Source organism: Leguminivora glycinivorella, chromosome 13 (assembly GCF_023078275.1).
Source record: "Leguminivora glycinivorella isolate SPB_JAAS2020 chromosome 13, LegGlyc_1.1, whole genome shotgun sequence".
In the NCBI taxonomy this organism is placed as follows: domain Eukaryota; kingdom Metazoa; phylum Arthropoda; class Insecta; order Lepidoptera; family Tortricidae; genus Leguminivora; species Leguminivora glycinivorella.
Window position 1 is genome coordinate 859,357 of NC_062983.1, and position 22,017 is coordinate 881,373.

General features: G+C 37.9%; 1 protein-coding gene across 1 annotated transcript; it reads left to right on the forward strand.

Annotated features, from left to right (window-relative positions):
- Nucleotides 1–98: 98 nt before the first annotated feature.
- LOC125233003 (nucleolysin TIAR) lies at nucleotides 99–21,438 on the forward strand. Its single transcript, XM_048138868.1, has 4 exons — nucleotides 99–1,135; nucleotides 5,417–5,521; nucleotides 16,142–16,229; nucleotides 16,820–21,438. Exons 1-4 carry the CDS (start codon nucleotides 269–271, stop codon nucleotides 16,939–16,941), a joined length of 1,182 nt encoding a protein of 393 aa, XP_047994825.1. The 5' UTR covers nucleotides 99–268; the 3' UTR covers nucleotides 16,942–21,438.
- The last annotated feature ends 579 nt before the right edge of the window (nucleotides 21,439–22,017 follow it).

A 22,017-nucleotide genomic window follows, 5' to 3' on the forward strand; every position in this document is an offset into this window, starting at 1 on the left:
AAGTACAATATTCCACTTTCGCGCCATGTTTTTAAATTGATTCCACCGGATATTCGTCTATAGATGCGTTTGTTTCCGAAAAGTGAACGTTTCACGAGTCAACAGCAACGTCTTTCGAGAAGTTATAGGCGCTGTTTGCGACATTTTTCTTTCTTTATCCGTCATCCAATGTTTTGTGTAATGAAATAACACGTTGGTTAGCGAGTAATTTCGATCCTAGTGTTCATAGTCGTAATTAAGTAACCGCTAGATTACGATTAATTCTAATATGGGCGACGAAAGCCACCCGAAAACTCTCTACGTCGGTAATTTAGACGCGAGTGTCACAGAAGATTTTCTATGCGCGTTGTTCGGCCAAATTGGCGAAGTAAAAGGTTGTAAGATAATCCGTGAGCCCGGAAATGATCCTTATGCGTTTCTCGAGTTTACGAATCACTCAGCGGCGGCTACGGCCCTGGCCGCCATGAACAAGCGAGTGTTTCTGGAGAAGGAGATGAAGGTTAACTGGGCGACAAGTCCCGGGAACCAGCCCAAGACGGACACTAGCAACCACCACCACATATTCGTCGGCGACCTGTCGCCGGAGATCGAAACGCACATACTGCGAGAGGCTTTCGCGCCCTTCGGAGAGATCTCAAACTGCCGGATAGTCCGCGACCCACAAACGCTCAAATCTAAGGGGTACGCGTTCGTTTCGTTTGTGAAGAAGGCTGATGCAGAAGCGGCGATCCAGGCTATGAACGGACAGTGGCTAGGGTCGAGATCCATACGTACGAACTGGTCGACACGCAAGCCGCCGGCGAACAGGCCCAGCGAGGGCGCGCCGAGCAGCAAGCGAGCCAAGCAGCCCACCTTTGACGAGGTGTACAACCAGAGTTCACCAACCAACACAACGGTTTACTGCGGGGGCTTTACCAGCAATGTTATCACTGAGGAGTTGATGCAGAATACATTCTCACAGTATGGCCAGATACAGGATATTAGAGTATTCCGAGACAAAGGCTATGCGTTTATTAGGTTCACAACTAAAGAGGCAGCAGCGCATGCCATCGAGGGCACACACAACACTGAGATTAGTGGACATGCAGTCAAATGTTTCTGGGGAAAAGAAAATGGAGGAACGGGAGAGAGCCAGGTAATTACTTTGAAGATCTGTTTACTATTTAATATTAGGTATTCCTGGTAGCCTAGCGGTAAGTGCGTGCAACTGTCGTTCCGGAGGTCACGGGTTCGAACCCCGGCTCGCACCAATGAGTTTTTCGGAACTTATGTGCGAAATGTCATTTGATATTTTGCCAGTCGACTTTAATGAAGGAAAACATCGCGAGGAAACCGGACTAATTACAATAAGGTCTACTTACCCTTCGGGTTGGAAGGTCAGATGGCAGTCGCTTTCGTAAAACTAGTGCCTACGCCAAATCTTGGGATTAGTTGTCAAAACAGATCCCAGGCTCCCATGAGCCGTGGCAAATGCCGGGAAAACACAAGGAGAATGATGATGATTAGGTATTCCTTGTGAGACAGTTCTTCTGTTGTTAGAAAGTTACCTACATTCAGATTGTTACTGCAATAAATGGTTTTATAGCATATTAACATTTTATGATTAAATACAGATAGACACTTTGTTGCTTGAAATACCCAATTAAATACACAATTTTGCCATTTAAGCTGTAAAGCCAGAGCCAGCAATATTTTTATCTTACCAGAAGCTAGTAATTTTTTCCATTTTCCCTTCATACCTTATATTTCCTTTTCCCTTAGTATCAGACACACTAGGAAAGTTAATTTAGATATTTGTGTGCTCTAAGTGTGTAACCAAAGTGCCATTGTTCATTTGCAGTTGACATTACAGTATTCTCTGTCGGTTACTCTAAATAGTGTGACAGAGATTGCATTTGCTACGGATCTTAAGCCATGGCATCTTAGCTACCAGCTGTTGATTTTTGTAAGATTCATTTATACAATTTAGTAACTTAGATTAGTCATTGTTCAATGGAAACCCATTTATATTAAATTTGAAAAATCAATCTTGCAGTTAAATTTAAGTGTGACAAGCTATACTTCTTAATTTTATCAAGCAACATATAAATAATATGTTTATGGTTTCTGCCACAGAACTTAATTTAGATAGAAGAAACAAATTCATATATTTGTATAGGGGCCGAACGTGTCAAATTTTGTACTGAAGTTGATTCTTGCCTGTAATTTTAAATATGTCTCAGGCTCTTGATTGTTCATAATTTTTGTGTTGTTGCAATTGAATATCACGTAACGAGGCATTTTTTATGTTTTGGTTGACTTCAACTTACAAAAATTGACGCCCGAAAGCTGCAAGCTGCGAGTAAAGACGGACAACTCAGTGGATTTCACTGAGTTCATTTGACACGCTAAGTAGATACGTTTGCTTGATCTATGGTATATATGACATCTGTGGTTTCTGCATAAAACTTTACGCCTTGTATTAAATTTTAATTAAATTAGCAGACCAACTGTTCCAATATATTTACACAGTAACGGTAATTTAATGACCTTTGCACTTTACAACTATATAATCTAAGAAGCAATGAAATCGTGTCACTGTTCAGAGTACTTTCTTAAGAATGTAACTCATTCATCATTCAGTCATTTCCAACTCCATCATTTAGATGGCTGGCAGTCCTGAACTGTGTGTTTCTCTAGAAACTTCCTGGCCCACACAGCTAAACTGTGGAATGAATTCTCACCTGCGGTATTTCCGGACCGATACAACCTTCAAGAAAAGAGAGTACACCCATCTTAAAGGCCAGAAACACACCTCCAACATGGTGTTTCGGGTGTCTATGGGTGGCAGTGATCGCTTACCATCAGGCGACCTGTCTGCTCGTTTGCCTCCTATCCCATAAAAAAAAAACTATAACTATGTCCTATAATATTTGTTTATTTTAATTGGAGGGGGATACCCCCATATGACCTGCAAGAAATTCGGCAGGATGGCACATGTGTGTCTGTGTAAGTTTCTGACATGTGTCTGATATTATTGCTGGAAGTTATACACTCACCTGCAATAACATATTACTCAAGGCGGTGAAAATATATTACACACTCTTATGGCACTACAAATAAAGTTGTGTCATATGTTCTTGTAGCCTTCATTGTGTAACATCACAGTATACTGAAGAGTATCTATCGTACAGTATGGCCACTCCCGCTCCCCGCTGAAAGTGCCGCCCACCCCCTCTCGGCTACCTCACAGTTACCACCTGTCAAAAACGCGAACAGTTGACCTGTCATATCTCACTCATACAAGCATGGTACGCGTTCACCTACACGAGCTTAGAATGTGTGCTAGGAACGCGCCTCTTTCATATATTTGATCGCCAGTGTCCGAGGTGTGGTAACATGTTGCAGGTGACTGTAGATGTAGACATATACTCTGTCAAACAAGTCTGTCAGTAAATAAGAACAAAGAAATCTATAGGTATCCTTTTCTCTAGCACCCTAAAGAAAAGGATGCATATTTGTTCTTTTTACTGACAGAATTGTTTGACAGAGTATAGATTTAGTGTAGGGCTCTCCCTAGCCTTACATAAATAATAATAATAAATAAATAAATAACAGGTAGGCTGTCAATCACATGATGCATTTGTTCAGCCCAATTCCCTGGAGTTGGAGCTGCAGGTTACTGTCCCGGCTGCCCCCCATATTTCTCTCCTCAAATCTTCTCATTTTCCTGCAGAACAGAAGGACATCTTTAAGTTTGACATCATTGAATTCATCTTCTCTCAAACTGTCACTACCAAATGTATAATATTGCGTTGCCGCATACATGATGTAGATGTGGTGTAGGAACGCCCGGCCGGAGGCAGGCGGGCTGTCAATCACTTGTTGTGTGCATTCAGCCCAGTTCCCTGGAGTTGGAGCTGCAGGTTACTGTTCCAACAGCATTCCCACACTTCCTTCTTCAAGTCTTCTTGTTTTCCTGCAGAACAAAAGGCCATCTTTTACTTCGACATCCTTGAGTTCATCTTCTCTCATACTGTCTTTACCGAATGTATAATATCGCGTTGCTGCATACATGATACATTCTGCTAAAAAGTGTAAGCTTGTCTCCTCCTTACCACAGTGTGGATAGGATTCGTCACTGCTGATACCTATTATCTTCATATGTCTATTGAGAGTTTTCTGCCCTGTAATAACAGCAAAAAAAAACAAAAAAGACCGCAGATGCGCTGGGCGGACGATATCAAAAGGACAGCTGGGAAAAAGTGGCTCCAGATCGCACAAAACCGTGACGAGTGGCGCATGTTGAAGGAGGCCTACACCCGAAGGGTAGAAACAGGCTAAAGAGAGAGAGAGAGAAAATAACAGCAGGTGACTGTACCTACAAACTTCATATGATCCCATTTCTATCCTGGTTGGATAAAATTTAATAGCATTAATATAATAAAGTGAACAAGAAAAACTGATTTGATTGTGTTTCCAGGCCTTATCTCTTTGCATTAAGGTTTATATTAGTTAGTAACCTATGTGGACTAAAACAAAAATATTACTTTGCTAATCTGCAAGTGCCACATCAGTGGTAACCCTTAAACCCTTTGGCATGATAAGCTAGTTTCCTACTAGTCAAATCAGCTTCTTTGTAAGAACTGTCAAAACAATTTGCTAATTTGAAATTACTATGAAATACTGAGGAGTGACGTCACGGTCAATTCATTTACTTTATATCTCTCTCTTTGACTTATTGAATAGAAATTATGTTTATTATTATTATTTTTATTTATATAATTCAGGCAGGCAGTTGAAAAAACAACTGATATGGCCTGTATCCACATAACATATCTGTTTAAACATAACTACATTAACTACTGTCCATATTTTTCTTCTAATGATGACCACATCAATCGTGCACGACATAAAGCACCAGCTTTATGTCGTGCACTGCATAAAATATTTTAAGTGTAGGAAGTTTCCTATACTAGCTAGGCTAGTTAGCCTATTATGTTTCTTTCATATCCTTGTTTGCATTCCACTTCAAACATTATGTTTGATGTGTTTTTGCTTTATGTTTGGGCAATGAACCACTAGGGTCCATTTAGGTAAAAAGTTAGTACTTGTTACACTATGAATGTGACAAAATATTCATCTTCATCACGCAGATGGCTGACAGTCCTCAACTGCACATATCTCCAGGAACTTCCTGCCTTGTACAGCTATAAAATGAACTGTCGCCTGTGATTTTTCAAGAAAACAGATACTCCCATCTTGATGCCTAACAATACACCTTCATAGCCTTCTGGAGATTTGGGTGTCCATGTGCGGCAGTAATCTCTTACCATCAGGCGACCTGTCTGCCTATTGGCTACTGTCCCATAAATAAAAGGTATTTCTCAATAGTAAAGTGTGATTGTATGAATAATTTGTAACATTATTGTTTCAGAGTACACCGAGTACCACAGCAGCTCCTCCGGCCATGGGCGCGCAGACGCAGGGGTACCCCGGCTACCCGTACCAGCAGCAAGGCATGGGATATTGGTACGCCCAGGTAAGCACTCATCTTTTACTTTACAACACAAACAGCGATGACGTAAACAGTTTTATAAATTGTGTCGCTTGTGTGTGGGTTACGGCGAAAATATCAGGCGCATCAGGGGTCATCATCAAACCTCAACCTTACCCCTATAATTGAAGTCGTGTTAAACGTGATGTCCGTGATGCCAGATTGTAGACGGCTCTTCTATTTTTCATTTCGTGAGCTAACACGCCAGATGAGGCCCTTTGTCTCTTGATCGGAAAGTGTATGTCACCATGGCAACAATACAGGTCGTTGACCTAACATCAAACATTAACAGAAAAGGTATCTTTACCCTCTTGTACCCTTGCACCTAGATTTATAAATTGTGTACATATTTACATTGATAAATTGTACGTAGGTTGCCAAACGAATTCCTATATTAGGCCGCTAAACGCTAAGCTCTGTGTCATCGCTACATAAAATAGTACATAACTTAACTACAATATTAAAATTTTGAAAAAAACCCCGACCGCGACATAGTGGACCGATTTTCATGAAACATGGCTAAGAACACTCCCGACTAATTGAGCTTTCAAACAAAAAAATCTGTTCATCCGTCGGAGCCAAGATGCCACAGACAGACACACACAAACAGACAGACAGACAGGTCAAACTTATAACACCCCGTCGTTTTTGCGTCGGGGGTTAAAACAGTTACTTCCCGCTGTCTATCTATTTATAAATTTTAATATATTTGTATATTAGATCTTTGAAATTACGCTACGGATTTTGATGAGGTTTTTTTATCAGATTTTTTCTATTTTTATTAGGATTATTAGTGAGTCAGGACTAAGGTTTATGTAATTATGTATTAGCAACGCGCGTGACAGAGTGGCACTGATTGCCATAAATACACGTCGTTTTATAGGCAAGTCCGTTCTGAAGAACTGTTTGACATGATGCCAATGGCCACTTTTCATCATCGCACCGCTCGCCAGCGACGACATGGCGCTCATCCACACACCTTGCAACCTAACTGGTCGCGCACCGTGCGGTTTCAGACGAATTTACGGTTAAAGATTATTTATTCCCATAAGAATTACAAATTCACTTACATGAGAATATCTTACTACTTAACTTAATTCTAGTTCAACGCACAGTGCTTAATTAAGTTATTCCTTAAATAACAATTCAATATAATATAAAATCGACACATATGTAGGTAATTTTAAAAAGCGACATGCGAACAAGTTTAGTTGTTGTGCAGCGGCTCAGCGCCGAGCGCTCGGCGATAAGGCGCCGGCGTACATTAACGTATCATTGTGATGGATGCGGCATCGGCAGAGTGAGCGTACAAACTTTTAATTTTTTTTGGTTACTTATTTTAAATTGATTATGGTTACATATAAAGGTTCATTTAAAGTTTTACTTCTTTATTATATTTCGCGTGCATATTTTTTTGTTTTTTTTTTTTTTAATTAATCGTATACTTAATGTAACAATAATTTAAATTTAATAAAATGTAGTTTTTAGTATATTTGAGGCTAGTATTTTTATATTGTTAATTTCTTATTAAATTTTTAATATGTATATATTACGCAATTAATTCTTTTTTAGGCGTAACGGGCCTATATATATAAATATATATCTAGCATGCTTTGATAAATATTCATATACTTATAAATTGTTGTAAATTCAACAAGCTTATTTATGTAAGTATATTGATTTAATATTCGTGGTAGTAAAATTTTAAGTAGTAATCTATTTTATGTTTAGGTGTGTTTGTGTTTTGACTTAGTTTGAATGTTATATTTATTGCAATTTTTTTTATATGTTTTTTTTTATATATTTTTTAATTTTTTTTAGTTTAATTTTTTGTTTTATCTGGTGTAAAGGGCCAATATTTAATAACTAATTAATATCTTACATGCTTCTATAAATAAACTTATTGAGCAAGGTAACATAGTGATAATTTAATATTTGTGGTAGCTTTAAATGTTTATTTATTTAGGTAATAATACTATTTGGCATAAAGTTTATAATTTTTCATCACACCCGCACTTTAAATGTGCTATTGTATGCAGGCGGAGCGTGAGTCATAGAAAAATCGTTCTCCCAAGGGAATAATGAAATTTCTTGTACCGTACTTAACTTTTTTACATCTATTTACATATTTTTTACATTGCGAGTGTGATGAAAAACATTGTGTGTAACTCGGGGAGTATGAATATCACTAACTCGAGTCTTTAAATCGCTCCGGCAAGCCGTCGCGATTTAACTTACTCTCGTTAGTAACATTCAACTTCCTCCCCTTGTTGCACAATGTACTATTAATACGGTAAATCATTTAACAAGTTTTACATTATTTATTATGTGGTACTTTAGGTATTTTTTAAAACGGTTAATGGATTCTAATTCTCGAATGTCTCTTGGTAACTTGTTATATATTTGAGCCCCTTCATAGACTAAACTTCTCTTTCCGTAGGTGGACCTGTGTTGAAGTAAGACTAGATTATTTGCATTTCGAAGTTTTATCCTTTGAAATTGGTTTTTTTTTACGAACGATATTTGTGTATGTATCCGTTTTTCTAAAATTTTTCGTATTAGTAGACAAGTTAGGTAAATATATGTTTGGGTGACATTCATTATTTTAGTTTCAGTATAAATTTTTTCAGTAGATGTGAGGTAATTATAGTGAAATAAGGTTTTAACTAGTTTGTTTTGAGCTATTTGGATTTTATTTAAATTCGTTTTAGCGGCGGTGCCCCACACCTCAATTAAGTAGTCAATATGTGGCTTAGCTAGGGAGTTGTAGATGAGGAATTTAACTTTACGTGGTAAACATCGTGCAATATTTCGGAGGGCCCCCGTCAGTGACGAAAGTTTAGCTTTAGTTTTTTCTATATGCGGTTTCCACGTCAATTGAGAATCCAGGATCAGGCCCAGATATTTTTCGTGTGGTTTGCGGTTAATGACTTGCCCATTTATTGTCGGTGGAGAAAAATCGTTAATTTTTTTATTAATTGCAGAGAAAATTACAAAGTTTGTTTTGGAGATGTTTATGGTAAGTAGATTAGACTGAAACCAATCATTTAAAATATGTAAATCGTTTTGTACATTTATCATGATTTCTTCAATACATGTTGCACTGTAAAAGATGCTCGTATCATCGGCATAAAGCGTCAAGTCGCCTTTCAGTCCGATGTCTTGGATATTATTAATATAAATCAAGAATAAAAGCGGGCCCAGAATCGAGCCTTGTGGGACACCACAATTGACGGGTCTGGGGCCGCTCTTATCCATGCCTATTTTTACAATTTGAAAACGATTTTCAAGGTAGCTCTTAAGAATGTCGTGTGCTTTGTCTACAATTCCCGCATTGTTTAACTTTTTTAATAATATGTCATGGCTCACTGTATCGAACGCCTTCCTGAGGTCTATAAATATTCCAAGAACAATTTGTTTTTGATCAATCTTAATTTTTATTTTAGTGACAAGGTCTATTGTGGCAGATAGGGTATTAGATTTTGGTCGGAAACCGTATTGTTTCTGCGATATAAAATTTTTAGCTTCTAAAAATTTATCGAGACGTGAATAAATAATTTTTTCGTATATTTTTGATACGGTTGAGAGTACAGAGACAGGTCGGTAATTTCCCGGTTCTGACTTTTTACCTGATTTATAAATTGGAGTAACTTTTGCCATTTTTAAACTGTCAGGGAAGGTACCGTTTTCTATGTTTTTGTTTATACACCGTGTAAGTTCAGGGATTATTATTGGCGAGACACATTTTAAAGATTTAGCAGTAATTTCATCTAGACCGGAACTAGTATTCGTTTTTAGATTGTGTATTATTTTTTGAATTTCATCTTCAGTAGTGGGTTTTAGGTATCTGAGTTTATCGCCATTGCCAACATCGCAGAATTGTGTTTGCACAGGTGGAATTTGACTTGCTAAAGAGATGCCAATTGTAGAAAAATAAAGATTAAATTCTTCGCAGATGTCCTTCGGGTCCTTAACAATTCTTGAGTTTACGTCTAGTTGGCCTGGATTTACGTTATCTTTTATTTTGTTGTTAGAGAGATTGCCAATCAGGTTCCACATCTTCAATGGTTTATCCGTACATTCTTTAAAAGCCTTGTGATAATAAATGTTTTTTGCTGTTTGTATATTTTCTGATACCATCTTTCTCTCTGCCTGTACTTTCTTTAGAGTTTCCTCCGTATTATTTCTCTTGTATTCCTGCCATAGTTTATTCCTGTGATCTATTGCATTTATGATATCCTTATTTATCCACTCTTGTCTCGGTGGGTTCAAAGTCTTAAGTTTTGTAATTCTACTTTTTTGTAAGCATGTTAGTAATTTGACCTCGAATATATCATAAACGCAGTTCTCATTGTTTTTGTTTTCTTCTATAGTTCTGTATAATTTTTCGTAATTTAGTGCTTTATACTCTATTACTTTCTTTGCAGGTGGCTGGTATTGTTTAATCTCGAGGTAAATTTGTTTATGATCGGCCATTGATGAATCTATTAGTGTTAAGTGAAAGTCGTTTTGCTTTAGGTTTGTGCATACATGATCCAGAATTGTGTTCGTCGTAGGCGTCTGTCTTGTACTGTGTTCTTGATCTATTTTATTTAAGATTGTGATGTCATTTTCTTTTAGTGTTTGCTTGTAATCTTTAGTCACACTTTTTGGATGTAAGATGTCATAGTTGAAGTCGCCAAATATCAAGACTCGTTTTCTAGATCTAAGCTGACGAGAGTATTCCTCGAGAAACGATTCTGAGTTTGTTCGTTCTGGTTTATATATCGTACCAATGTCCAAGGAAAATTTTTCTATATGAACCCAGACAAAGTGGTTTTCATTAATGCAGCATTCCTCGATCAAATTATGTTTCAATGTGTTCTGTACATAAATTGAAACTCCTCCACCTCTGCCAGTGTGTCTGTAGTTGTAGTAATGCGAGTAACCTGTAAGATGTAGTCTCTTGGCTTCTTCTTCATCCTTTATCCATGTCTCTGTGAGTGCAATTATATGAATAGTAGTGTCAAACGATTCAATTATGCATTTCAACTCATCAAATTTACCCGGCTTGACTATGCTTCGAACATTCGCATAGAAACATTTCAGAGACTTTTTACTCAATTTTATTTCAGTGTAAGAGGTAGCTATTTGGTACGAAATACGACCGCCCGACGGAATCAGCACTTCCCTGCTGCTGTCTTCGTGTGGACGGTCGGATTGGATTTTTTTGGCTGTGACTCTAGAATTCTTGGGGCTCCCTTTACATAACCAATTCGTAAATTTGTCTCGCCATTAGAAATGCGTCGCTGTAGTTCTTTTTGAAGGTTTTCGAGTACTTTACGTTGTTGTGGGGTTTGGTCCGAGTATATTTTAATATTATTTAGCTTCACTTTGCTCTTGTTTCTCAGTATATATGTTACTGTATCCTCTAACGCAAAACATACTTTTATAGGGCGCGGTTTGTTTTCCTGCGGTTTCCCTAAGCGAAAATACTGCTTAGGTTCAGGACAGTCACTGAATATCGATTTGGTAACTTTTACTATTTCATTATAGTCGTATTCAGCATTTGCTGGTAAAGTAAGGTCAGGTTCCGGAATGCCTGCTATAACTATATTTTTTGCTCGTAAATTGCGTTCCCGGCATTCCGCGATCAGGTTTTCATAAGAAATTTGAGGATCAGATGGCTCTATTTGTTGAGATGTTTTTAGTCCATTAAAATCTGTCTCTAGAAGTCCAAGTCTTGATTCAGTAACATTCATGGATGTCTGCAGGCTGTTTAACTGGTCTTTCATGTTATTTTGCTCAATAATTACGTTGTCTATGCTGTTACGTATGTCAGTAACTTGATTTTTTATATTACTCACATTATCACAGAGTTGGTTCATCCTCTCTGTCTGCGCTATATTATTAGTGCTTAATAACTGCATCATGTCCGACATTTGTTTTTTCAGTTCCGCAAGGTCTGAGAGGATGTGATCATTTTCGCTTGAGAGTTTGCGTTTGTTGCGGAAGGTGATTTGTGCATTATCTTGTTCTGAGGAGAAGGCCAAGTTTGGTTGCGATCCACTAAGCCCCGCGCCGCTGACCGTAATGCCGCCTCCAGGCGGGGTGCGTTGTAGAGTGCTCATAGCTCCGTGGTCACTACGTCACTGCACAGCGCGCACTTGTATTCATGCAGCGGAAAGGACGTAAACACCGCGTACGTAGTTAACTTAAAAGTATTGTTACTGATAGATGCACAAGGTTGAGAATAGATTGCCGATAAATTCATGTATTTTTTTTAATAAATTGCGACGCGTCTGCACTGTGCGCGTAACTGGACGAGATTCCGAATTTCCTCCCGAGAACGCTCCGGCTGTGGAATGAGCTCCCTGCCGAGGTATTCCCGATGAACTACAGTATGGGTTTCTTTAAAAAAAGGAGTTTACAAGTTTGTAATGGGTCGGCAACGCGCATGTGACACCCATTGAGTTTCAGGCGTGCATAGGTTGCGGTGACCGCTTTCCATCAGGCGGGCCGTATACCTGTTTGTATTTAAAAAAAAAGTCCAACATTAATGCTAGCAGCGGCCGTTGGAACTAATTTGTATGGAAAAACGCGACAAAATGAGGGTAGCACCAGTCTTGCACATAGCGAATAATACGGGGCGGGTCGCTAATGTTAAAGAGAAACACAGCTTATCATTCGCTATGGCGCAAACAATCGTAATCTTGGCTAGACAATAATTTCTGCAACTTTAAAATAGAAGACATATAAATGAAGTCTTATGCAAAGTTAGTACCACAGCAAATTAATCAGAATCGGAAACTAATTGATTTAACAAGAAACTGTGTTATCACTAATTGCTACTCGTAGGTTTAATCACTGATTACATTTGCCTCTGCATCTTTCTTAGGCATACTTTATATTCATAATATGTAGCTTTCGATTGTAGAAGGGTCCTAGCTTGTGTTGCAGCTTTTTATCAAAATTTCAGTTAGAAAGGACTTTCTTATTTCTCTACCTCAACACTTTCGAAACCATAGAACCCGCTGGGCCCGGTTTCTGACGTAGTACGCCATTTTTAGGGTCCCGTACCAAAAAGGTACAAAAGGAAGGAACAAACGAATGCTCTGTCCGTTTGTCACAATACTAAATATCTCGAAAACTACAAATTGAAGGTATTTTTTAAAATTAATTAATATTTATTTGATATTTAAATATTTTAAATATGATTTTATTGCATGTTTCGTTTATATAAATTTTGTATTCATACATTTGTAAATAATACTTAAGTAAGACTGTTTTGTACCTATTTCTCTAAGTTAAGTGAATGTTATATTCTTTTTGGATATAAATAAATTCTTAAACCATAAACCATTATTATAGAAAATGACGTGCAAATTAGTTATCGAATTCAACGAGAGATGGCGCAATATATATACATCTAGTCAAGTCTTTAAAGTTACATATATGAGAAACATGATTATTTTAACCATATATAAGTTTGTACGGATACGGAACCTTCGGTGGGCGAGTCCAACTAGTTTAGGTTGGACTTGGCCGATTTTTTTTGTCTGGTTGAATGTGTTATAGCATGGACCTTTTATGTGTTTAGGCACGAACGAATGTTCTATGATGATTGCTAACTAGTGATAAAACTGCATACGAGATATTTCAGATTGGGTTATTTTTATTTACGCGCGTTTAACGTGTTCCTCCATTTGATATTAACGCGCTTGCGCAGGCATAGGACGAAAGTGACGAATGAAAAATAGGAGACGAAAGCAGAATGCACGAATCCCACGAATTTAAGAACGTACAAAAAACAAATGGGGACCATACAACAACGTATAATTATGGAAATAGCAATAATGGAAAGTACCCTTATTAGCACTTAATTAGTTAATGATAAGTCATTCCGAACGCAATTAACAATTACATGTTCTTACATATAACACAGTACAATGTCGTGATAGTAAGACTGCAGTAACCTGAGTGTTCTACTTTAAAACACGACTTGGTTTTTTAGACTACGTCATTAAAAAAACTTCATCCGTGTCAGTTAACGCAGTTTCAATAAAGAACTAGATTAGGAAGTTTTTCGCAAACTAGGGTTCTTAAACGGGTTTGCGGACGCCGCTGTCGATGATTTTTATGCTATGCGCAAAAAGTCGGCGTCCGTAATAAGACGTGTGCGAGAGAGCGGCAACAGCATCCTGCGGATGATAGCAGACAGGCTGGACTCGCCCGTCCTTGGCCGGTTCGTGGATCTGCACGTGAGGGATCCGTGAAAGTATTGTTTGTGTTGTGTTAATGTTTTATTTTATTTGTACTAAATTAGTCTAACATAGTTATTAAGTTTTAGAGCTACTAACCATATTATGGAACCTGTCTTCTGAAATAAATGATTTTAATTTTAATTTTTTATTTTTTTTTATTTTTTTTAAGTGCCGCCCACCCCCTCTCGGTTACCTCACAGTTACCACCTTTCTAAAACGCGACCAGTCGACCTGTCATATCTCACTCATACAATCATGGTACGCGTTCACCTACACGAGCTTAGAATGTGTGCTAGGAACGCGCCTCTTTCATATATTTGATCGCCAGTGTCCGAGATGTGCCTCAACAGCCCACAATGTAACTAAAATCGTATGCAAGATCGCGTGCAGTGTAAATAGGGCCTAAATGTGTACCACGAAAGCAGCGAACGCGTGTGGTAATTTAAACAATAAATTAGGATCGTAAGGTTAATTGTCATTAAGGAGAAAGAACTCATTTCTGTGTCATTACCGTTATTAGTGATCTGACAAGCATCTTTTTTGTCTTGTTAAAGAGGCTTCTAAACGGGCCATATTTTTACACAATATTTGGTCGGGAACGAAGTCGGGAAACGCTGGTAGCCTAGCGGTAAGCACGTGCGACTTTCGTTCTGGAGGTCGCGGGTTCGAACCGGCTCGCACCAATGAGTTTTACGAAATTTATGTGGGAAATGTCATTTGATATTTGCCAGTCGCTTTTCGGTGAAGGAAAACATCGTGAGGAAACCGGACTAATTCCAATAAGGTCTAGTTTACCCTTCGGGTTGGAAGGTCAGATGGCAGTCGCTTTCGTAAAAACTAGTGCCTACGTCAAATCTTGGGAGTTATCACAGCGGACCCCAGGCTCCCATGAGCCGTGGCAAATGCCGGATAACGCAAGGAGGATGATGAGTTGGTCGGGAACTATTGGTGCCTGCCTGCCTGGTGAGACAGAGACACCTAGTTTCGAGAACATGACTAACAGATGCGGAGCATGTACTATTTATTGTAAAGATCATGGATGAATGTAGAATGGAGAAGGAAAAATCTGTAGAAAAAAAATCGCAAAATATTTATTTTAACCAGAGAAGGAAAAAAACATGACCAACGCCATACGGTATTTATAGGAGGAATTAACGTTGATTAACCCATTTTGAAACCAGTTTAAGAACCGTCTAGATAACTATTTAACGAATAATTAAATTAAATTAAAAAATAACGAAACGAAACGAACGAAAACGAAAAGAACACATCTTAAGAAAGAATAGTTTGATACAGGTTGTTACAACTGCCTGCCTGATTAATAAATAATAAATAAAGAATAAATATTATCCTATAAAATATATTTTAAATTCTAATGGTTTAATCAATGAGCCCAATATGATCAGATCAAATTCGTTCAGCCCTTGACGTAACGTTCTACGATAGCCTATATTCGACAGACAGGATGAGGTGAAAAATGAAAGGAAGCTGTTCCCTAGATGTCGCCACGACACTCGGTGATGAAGAAACCGATGCACGGAGGCTCGGACAATGTCCAATATTTATGCAAGCATACAATTTACTTTTACGTAAACGTGCAGTACACGTTGTATTATTTATTTATTCTTTTATTTATTATTCAAATAAGATTATACAGATTCTTTCAAGAGTTACCGTGATATATGATAGATAGCGTGACGTGTACATGCACGCCTTCTACATTTAAACTTAAAGGAGTTATCACACTGACTATTTGAGGGCGTATTCAGACATTTGTGAGGTCTTAGGTCCTATTGATAGTTATTGACGTGATTCTGAAAAAGTTATTGTAGTTTTATCTGTTCAACAATATGGGAAACTTAAAAAGTTTAAAAACTTAAAGTGTAAAAACAGTTTTAACTGGATGTTTGATCAAATGACAAACTGTCCAATTTGAATTTAAAATACATTTGTCGTGAAGCATTTTAAAACTACTAAATTACTTTTTTAGGGCTCCATAGCCAAAATGGCAAAAACGGAAACCTTATTTCGTCGTGTCCATCCGTCTGTTCGTCCGTATGTCACATCCGTTTTAATCGAAAGCTAGAACGTATATTTTGATAAGATTTAGAATATAGGTGTATTTTGTAAGCAGCTGGCTAGCTACAAACTGTCTTCTTTGCGTTATCCCATTTTGCAACGGCACAAGATCCTGGCCATGATAGTGGCCTGAGATCGGAAGCAGGAGTTAACATAAAAAGTGCTTTTAAGAAAGCAACTGCCATGATCTTCCAACCCAGAAGGAAATCTAGGATTAGTCCGGTTTCCTCACGATGTTACCCTTCACCAAAAAGTTGTATAAAACGTGAATGTTGCGTTTCAGGGCTACCCGGCGATACAGGGCTACATGGCCCCCGGCTACTATCAGCAATACGCTACTGCCTATAGCAATCCGCAGGCTGCCGCAGCAGGTAACGTTATGTTTTCTTATTCATTAAATAAATGTAGATGTTAAAGTCTTCTCAAAGTAGACTTTAACATCTACATTCCATATCTTTCTTTCTGTATTTCATTTATTTTTGCTTAATGAGGAGGTACTTATTGAAAGTACAAGAGATGTCGCTATTGCAACAGCCGTAGGTATGGAATTATGTTTCCAAGTAGAATATTTTTTCCAAAAAATGTTTGCAGTTACATCGTGACAGCAGGTGGTTATAGTGGTTCCTGCCAATCCTGCCCCTCTAGCACAACTTGCCTTGTCGCGCGCGAGTCCATACTTGAAGTCGCGCTTTATGTATGGACTCGTGCGCAACAAGGCAAGTTGTGCTAAAGGGGCTGGTGTAATAAAAATTGTGTTTTCTGTCCTTCGGTCGAAAAGCGTCAAATTTCAGGCCGCTGCTGTCGATGTAACATCTTATTGTGTACATTGATGGCAAAAATCGTTCTTTTAATAAAAAATATACAGTTTTTTTCGCTTTCTCGGTGTAGCGACTGTAGGGTAGGTAGTTATACTAAACATAGCATATGAAGAGTTTGTCGTAATAATGAGATGTGTCCGCAGCGGGGTACCGCATGAGCATGCCGGGCGGCGGCTGGAGCGGGCCGGCGCCCGCGCCCGCGCCCGCGCCCGCGCCGCTCGTGTACCAGGCGCTGCCCTCCGCGCCCTCCTACCCCTCGCAGTAGCCACCACCACCACCACCACCAACCACCAACCACCGCCACCACCACTGGACTGGATTCTGGCAAGTCTTACCTCTTAACCGATGTATGTTGCGACAACGAGCAGCCACCGTCATCTGATATAACCGGACACTGGACCGGAAGGCATTCGCTGGCAAGTCTAACCTCTTAACCGATGTATGTTCCGAGGGTCACCGACATCTGATACGGCCGAGCACTGGATCGAAAAGCATTAGCCGGCGAGTCTAACCATAGTACGAACCCGATATATGTTGCAATATACACTGTCATTTTCAGTTTTATAATTCGCCGTAACGTTCACAAAATATCTGTAATCTAACCGAACTCTGCAATGTAAACTGTCTTTTTTTTTAACACTCAACAGTGATTCCATTAGATCATTTAGACCTCTTTTATCAGAATCATGTCGGCTACTTCGAGATCATGAATGAGATCTCGTGGTGACTGTCCATTCGTTAGCGATTCTGTCGTAAAACCCTATTTGCATTAAAATTTTCATGAAACTTTGATCCTTAAACAAAATTCAGAATGTAACATTTATTTTTGCTTTGAAAACAGAAAAATTGTATCCAGTAAATTTTCTCACACATTTTGTTTATAATTAAAACTACAAATAGTCACCCAAACCGACTTATTATCTCACAGATTAGTGGATTAAAAGTCCAATTTGGTCCGAAATCAATACCGTAATATTTTAAACGACTTAACATTGTTAATTGGTTCTCCAAATTGAATATGTTAAACATTGTAAGTATCACAGAGTATTTAGACCGAAAATATTTGGCTAGAAACCTCCAATATTATGAAATGACTTGTTATTTTTCACTCAGCCATAAACTTTTGACTGACTAAAAGCGGTTGTCATGATAATGATATTACCGTAATGATATCATCCTTGAATACATTTTCTAAACTTGCTATCACCATTTTGAGCGACTTATAAAAGTGCCGTTATATCAAAACTGCTATATGTTTTCTCCATAACATATTAGTTATTCTAAAGCTAGGTTAATACATCAGTCCATTATATAATAGATACATAATACCATTCCATAAGTTCAGTTTCAAAAGTGCCAGCTTTATCATTAGTTTTTACCCGAACCAAGTGTCCAAAACTATCTACACATCATAAAATTATACTGAAAATTGCCCAAATAAGTCTACTTGCCTGTTTAACTACTTTACTGAATGTAACATCAAATTTATTGTGTTATATTACTGGCCTTTTGATTCAGTGGATAATTCGAATCTTTAGCAATATTAGCCTCTATAGTAAGTGCCTAAAAAAACTGGAACGATTCAATTGTGAGAAACATGAAGCTGCAATGAATAAGTTTCAATATATTCGTTTGAATTATTCCACATTTTATAAGGAAACCTTCCTTTTACAGTCTACATTGACATCCAAATAGCCTTGTTCGATAGACAATAAGTTTTGTCAAGTTTTTTCGATGCTTTTTGAGTTCTTTGAACTGTTTTATCTACATTGTCAATAAAATTAGCTGTTTCACTAACTTGCAAATTGTCATCACAATCTACAGAAATATCTAAAACATTGATAGTAGTCACATAATAGAAACTTTATATGACAATTTCGCTAAATTGTCAGGGGATATTTGTCAAGTTAGTGAAATAGGGTCCTTTTACTCTAATTTTGTATGAGGTTGTTTTTGGAACTGTTACAAAGCAGATGGACCAATTTCGACTTTATGGCTGGTTAAATACACTAGTGTATTGCACTAGTGTAGTGCAATGAACATAGATCACTGTGGAATTTTTTAATGTCCTGGTTTGACTGTAATTTAAAGGAAACAGAATGAGTATAAGACTAAAAAACCTTTGGGATTGTTAACAGACAAGTCAATATAAAGTTGCCCTAATTTTTTGTACTTTGATCTCTCAGTTAATTTTGGCATTTTCACCTACCTTTCCACAATATAAAATCTCAAGATCTCTATAAAGATTGACAAAATGTATGATTTATTATAATTTGTCTCGTGAAACAATCTTAACAGGCCCCGTAGCCGAATGGCATTTCTCCGACGCCAAACGAAAGCGATACGCCGCTGGCTCTGTCGCGCCAATACGCAAGCGCGATAGAGATAGATATCTACTAGCGCTTCGTTTCGTGAGCGTTTCGTGAGCGTTTGTGCCATTCGGCTAGCCACCCTGTTTTGACTCCCTATTTCATATCGATCTGATGAGATGACGGATATATCTAGAAAGACATTAGGTTCAATTTTAACTATATAACTCCCGTGAGACTCAAACATATTTAAAAATATTTTAAGCGGGTTACTCACGTGTTAAGTCGATATAACGTTCGACATGTTTCGATCCATTTCCGAGCAGATTCCGAGACACGTAAACTCTTAAGAAAGATCCTCGGAAATGGATCGAAACATGTAGAACGTTATATCGACTTAAACAAAAAATCATTTATTTCAAGCCTATTGTTGCTCATACAGGTTGATTCCATACTATATTATATTATAAATAAATACTTAACTCGCTTAAAATATTTTTAAATACATTAGGTTCAATTTTGATTGGCAGTAGATTTTTGACAGTCTACTAATAAAGTAAGACGCCGATGTATAAAATGTCCTATGCTTACATGCGTATATAGATTTCCATATTAGTTATAGAAATACAGAAGTATTTTATACGGAAAAATGTAACATACTTGTCGGCAATAAGGTACATTTAATTGTAAAGTCGTTGGTATAGTTATTTAAGGTTTTCACACACTGACATCACTGTGTCTGCATGTTGGGTGGCTAGCCAAGATGTCCATTTGTGGCACAAGTGACACGATTGGCATCTTTGCTTTGCCTTGAAACTTTATATCGTCCCTAGTTGGAATGTTTTTGACTGATATACTTGGTAATATTGATATTCTGCCTTTGTGGTGTTAGTGTGTGTAAAACCTAAAGGTGATGCACGATTAGTCAGTTTCTATACCTCTCGCATATACATATTGTATAAATCACTTAGTTTCGCAAGGTATAGGAACCAGCTAGTTTTGATTTGAAGTGCTACCTTTGAACCCAAAGCATGCTAAGAAATATAGAATTGTAATATTTTCTACGCAAACATAACTTTAAGTACTGATGTGTCGGAATATTTCAAAAAGTTGCGAAATTTCCATGTAGAACATCCAAAAAGTTTCCGTTATATCCTGTGAAGTTTCCAACTTTTTGGTAATATTTTCGAAACCAGTACCCCTGTAACTGTAAGGGTTCTACCTAAGATCATTATTTAGTATGACTGTCAACGATATGTATTTTATAGGACTATTCTTTAGATGTATTTGTTTTTGAAGTGGTTATTGACGGAAGGTACAAATTGTTAATGTCATTGGTGGACTTAAGGCCTAACCTTCGTGGTTTAAGTTAACCATATCCTAGGCACTATTGTCAGAAATTGCACAAAACTACCGTCCAGTGGTCTGGGCTCGTAGTTCTGTACCAGTGTAAAGCTATGTCCACACTTTAGAAAAAAAAAGGATGAATTGATAACCTTCTCCCTTGAGATTTGGAAGTTGGTTAAAAATCGCTGTGGATTCGCTCTTTGTCTGATCTAACTCTTGAGTAAAGCGTGAAAATGTCATTATAAATGTCAAATTTGACATTAATAATGACGTGGCCACACTTTGTTAAAATGAGTTAGCGTGGTCAGAGTGTAGGCGGTTTAAACGTGGACAATGTAAAAAGTAAGTCGATGAAGGACATACTAAACATGTTTAGTAACTGTCCCGACCACTGGCAAGGTAACTCGCCTTACTATCATCCGATACTGGCCAAATTCCTGTACATTTTGTACATGTAGAATAGGCAGTTAGCGGCGTACTGCCGGCACCTACATAGATAGGACATAACGAAATAAATTATAAATTTTTAAAAAACGTTATAAATATATAGTGGAGGGCACGACATTCTCGTGTATATAGGTTGATATTTATTGCCGCCCGGACTGGAGGCGGAACAAAACGTGACGCGAGTCGGTGGATATTGACGCGCGTTTAGTCCAATCTAATTGTATTATTGTCTATGACGAGAATCGGCTATTAAGGCCAGTCCAGACGGGAAGATTTTTTACCCTGTGATCCCAACTCGGTTCCATTACCTATAAGATTGTGGCAAATCGAAACAAGGCGCGTTTGAAGGCTTTCTCTTTAATTTAGAGGTCGGATGTTACCATATATATATAATTGTGTACGTGTGAACACTAGACGAGATTGATGCCATTTTGTTCGATTGCTCAATCTAATCATCCCGTTTGGACTGGTCATAGTACGATTCCGGTCATAGACATTCTTTTTTTTTTTTTACTAAACACGCGTCACGTTTCACCAGTTCGCCTCGAACCTCCGCTATAACCAGACCGTAATTATAAGTTCGACACATGTTGTTTTGTTTGACCAATTGTTATGATTTATTGTATACACTGGTAAGTCAATAAAGCAGTGGGTCTGGTCATGGGTGTTTGATTTGACGTATATCTAGTGCATTAGTTTAAGGGCCTATTTACACGTTGCGGCTTTTGATTGATGCTGAAATGTCTAATGCTAGTTCGCACACCGTGTAAATTGGCCCTCTTGTTGATTTCTGGGTCTAATCGGAAGACCCACTTTTGGCTCAGGGACACTTTTTGAACGCGTTAATGTAAACCTTATGAGAATGTCAAAGGTTGATATTAGAGTGTAATCGAGCGCGTCTTTTGACGTCTGTGCCGTTCTAAGTGTTGAAACTTTCTTAAAGACACTTAAGGATTTTTAGTTCATGAATAGTGCTTTATAGTATTTTGTCGTGATCCTGAGCCACATTCGGAGAAAATTGTAAATTCTTTATTAGAGGTCATTTTGTAAAAGGAAAATAAATAGTTTAAGTTTATTACGATTCTTGATTATTGTTATTGGAACATAGTGATGAAGCTGCCCTCTACACTTATCTTGGCCTGACTATAACTTCGTGTTTGAGCCACTGCGATACCCGCTGGTTAAGACCGAGTATGACAGCGCCATCTAGGAGCCGAACGAAGAGGCGTAAACAACCG

Bases quoted from the DNA above. Each gene is read 5' to 3' on its own strand.
- LOC125233003 (XM_048138868.1), top strand. From the start codon at position 269: ATGGGCGACGAAAGCCACCCGAAAACTCTCTACGTCGGTAATTTAGAC. The intron at 5,522-16,141 runs GTAAGCACTCAT...GTTGCGTTTCAG, and splicing joins TGGGATATTGGTACGCCCAG to GGCTACCCGGCGATACAGGG. The intron at 16,230-16,819 runs GTAACGTTATGT...ATGTGTCCGCAG, and splicing joins TCCGCAGGCTGCCGCAGCAG to CGGGGTACCGCATGAGCATG.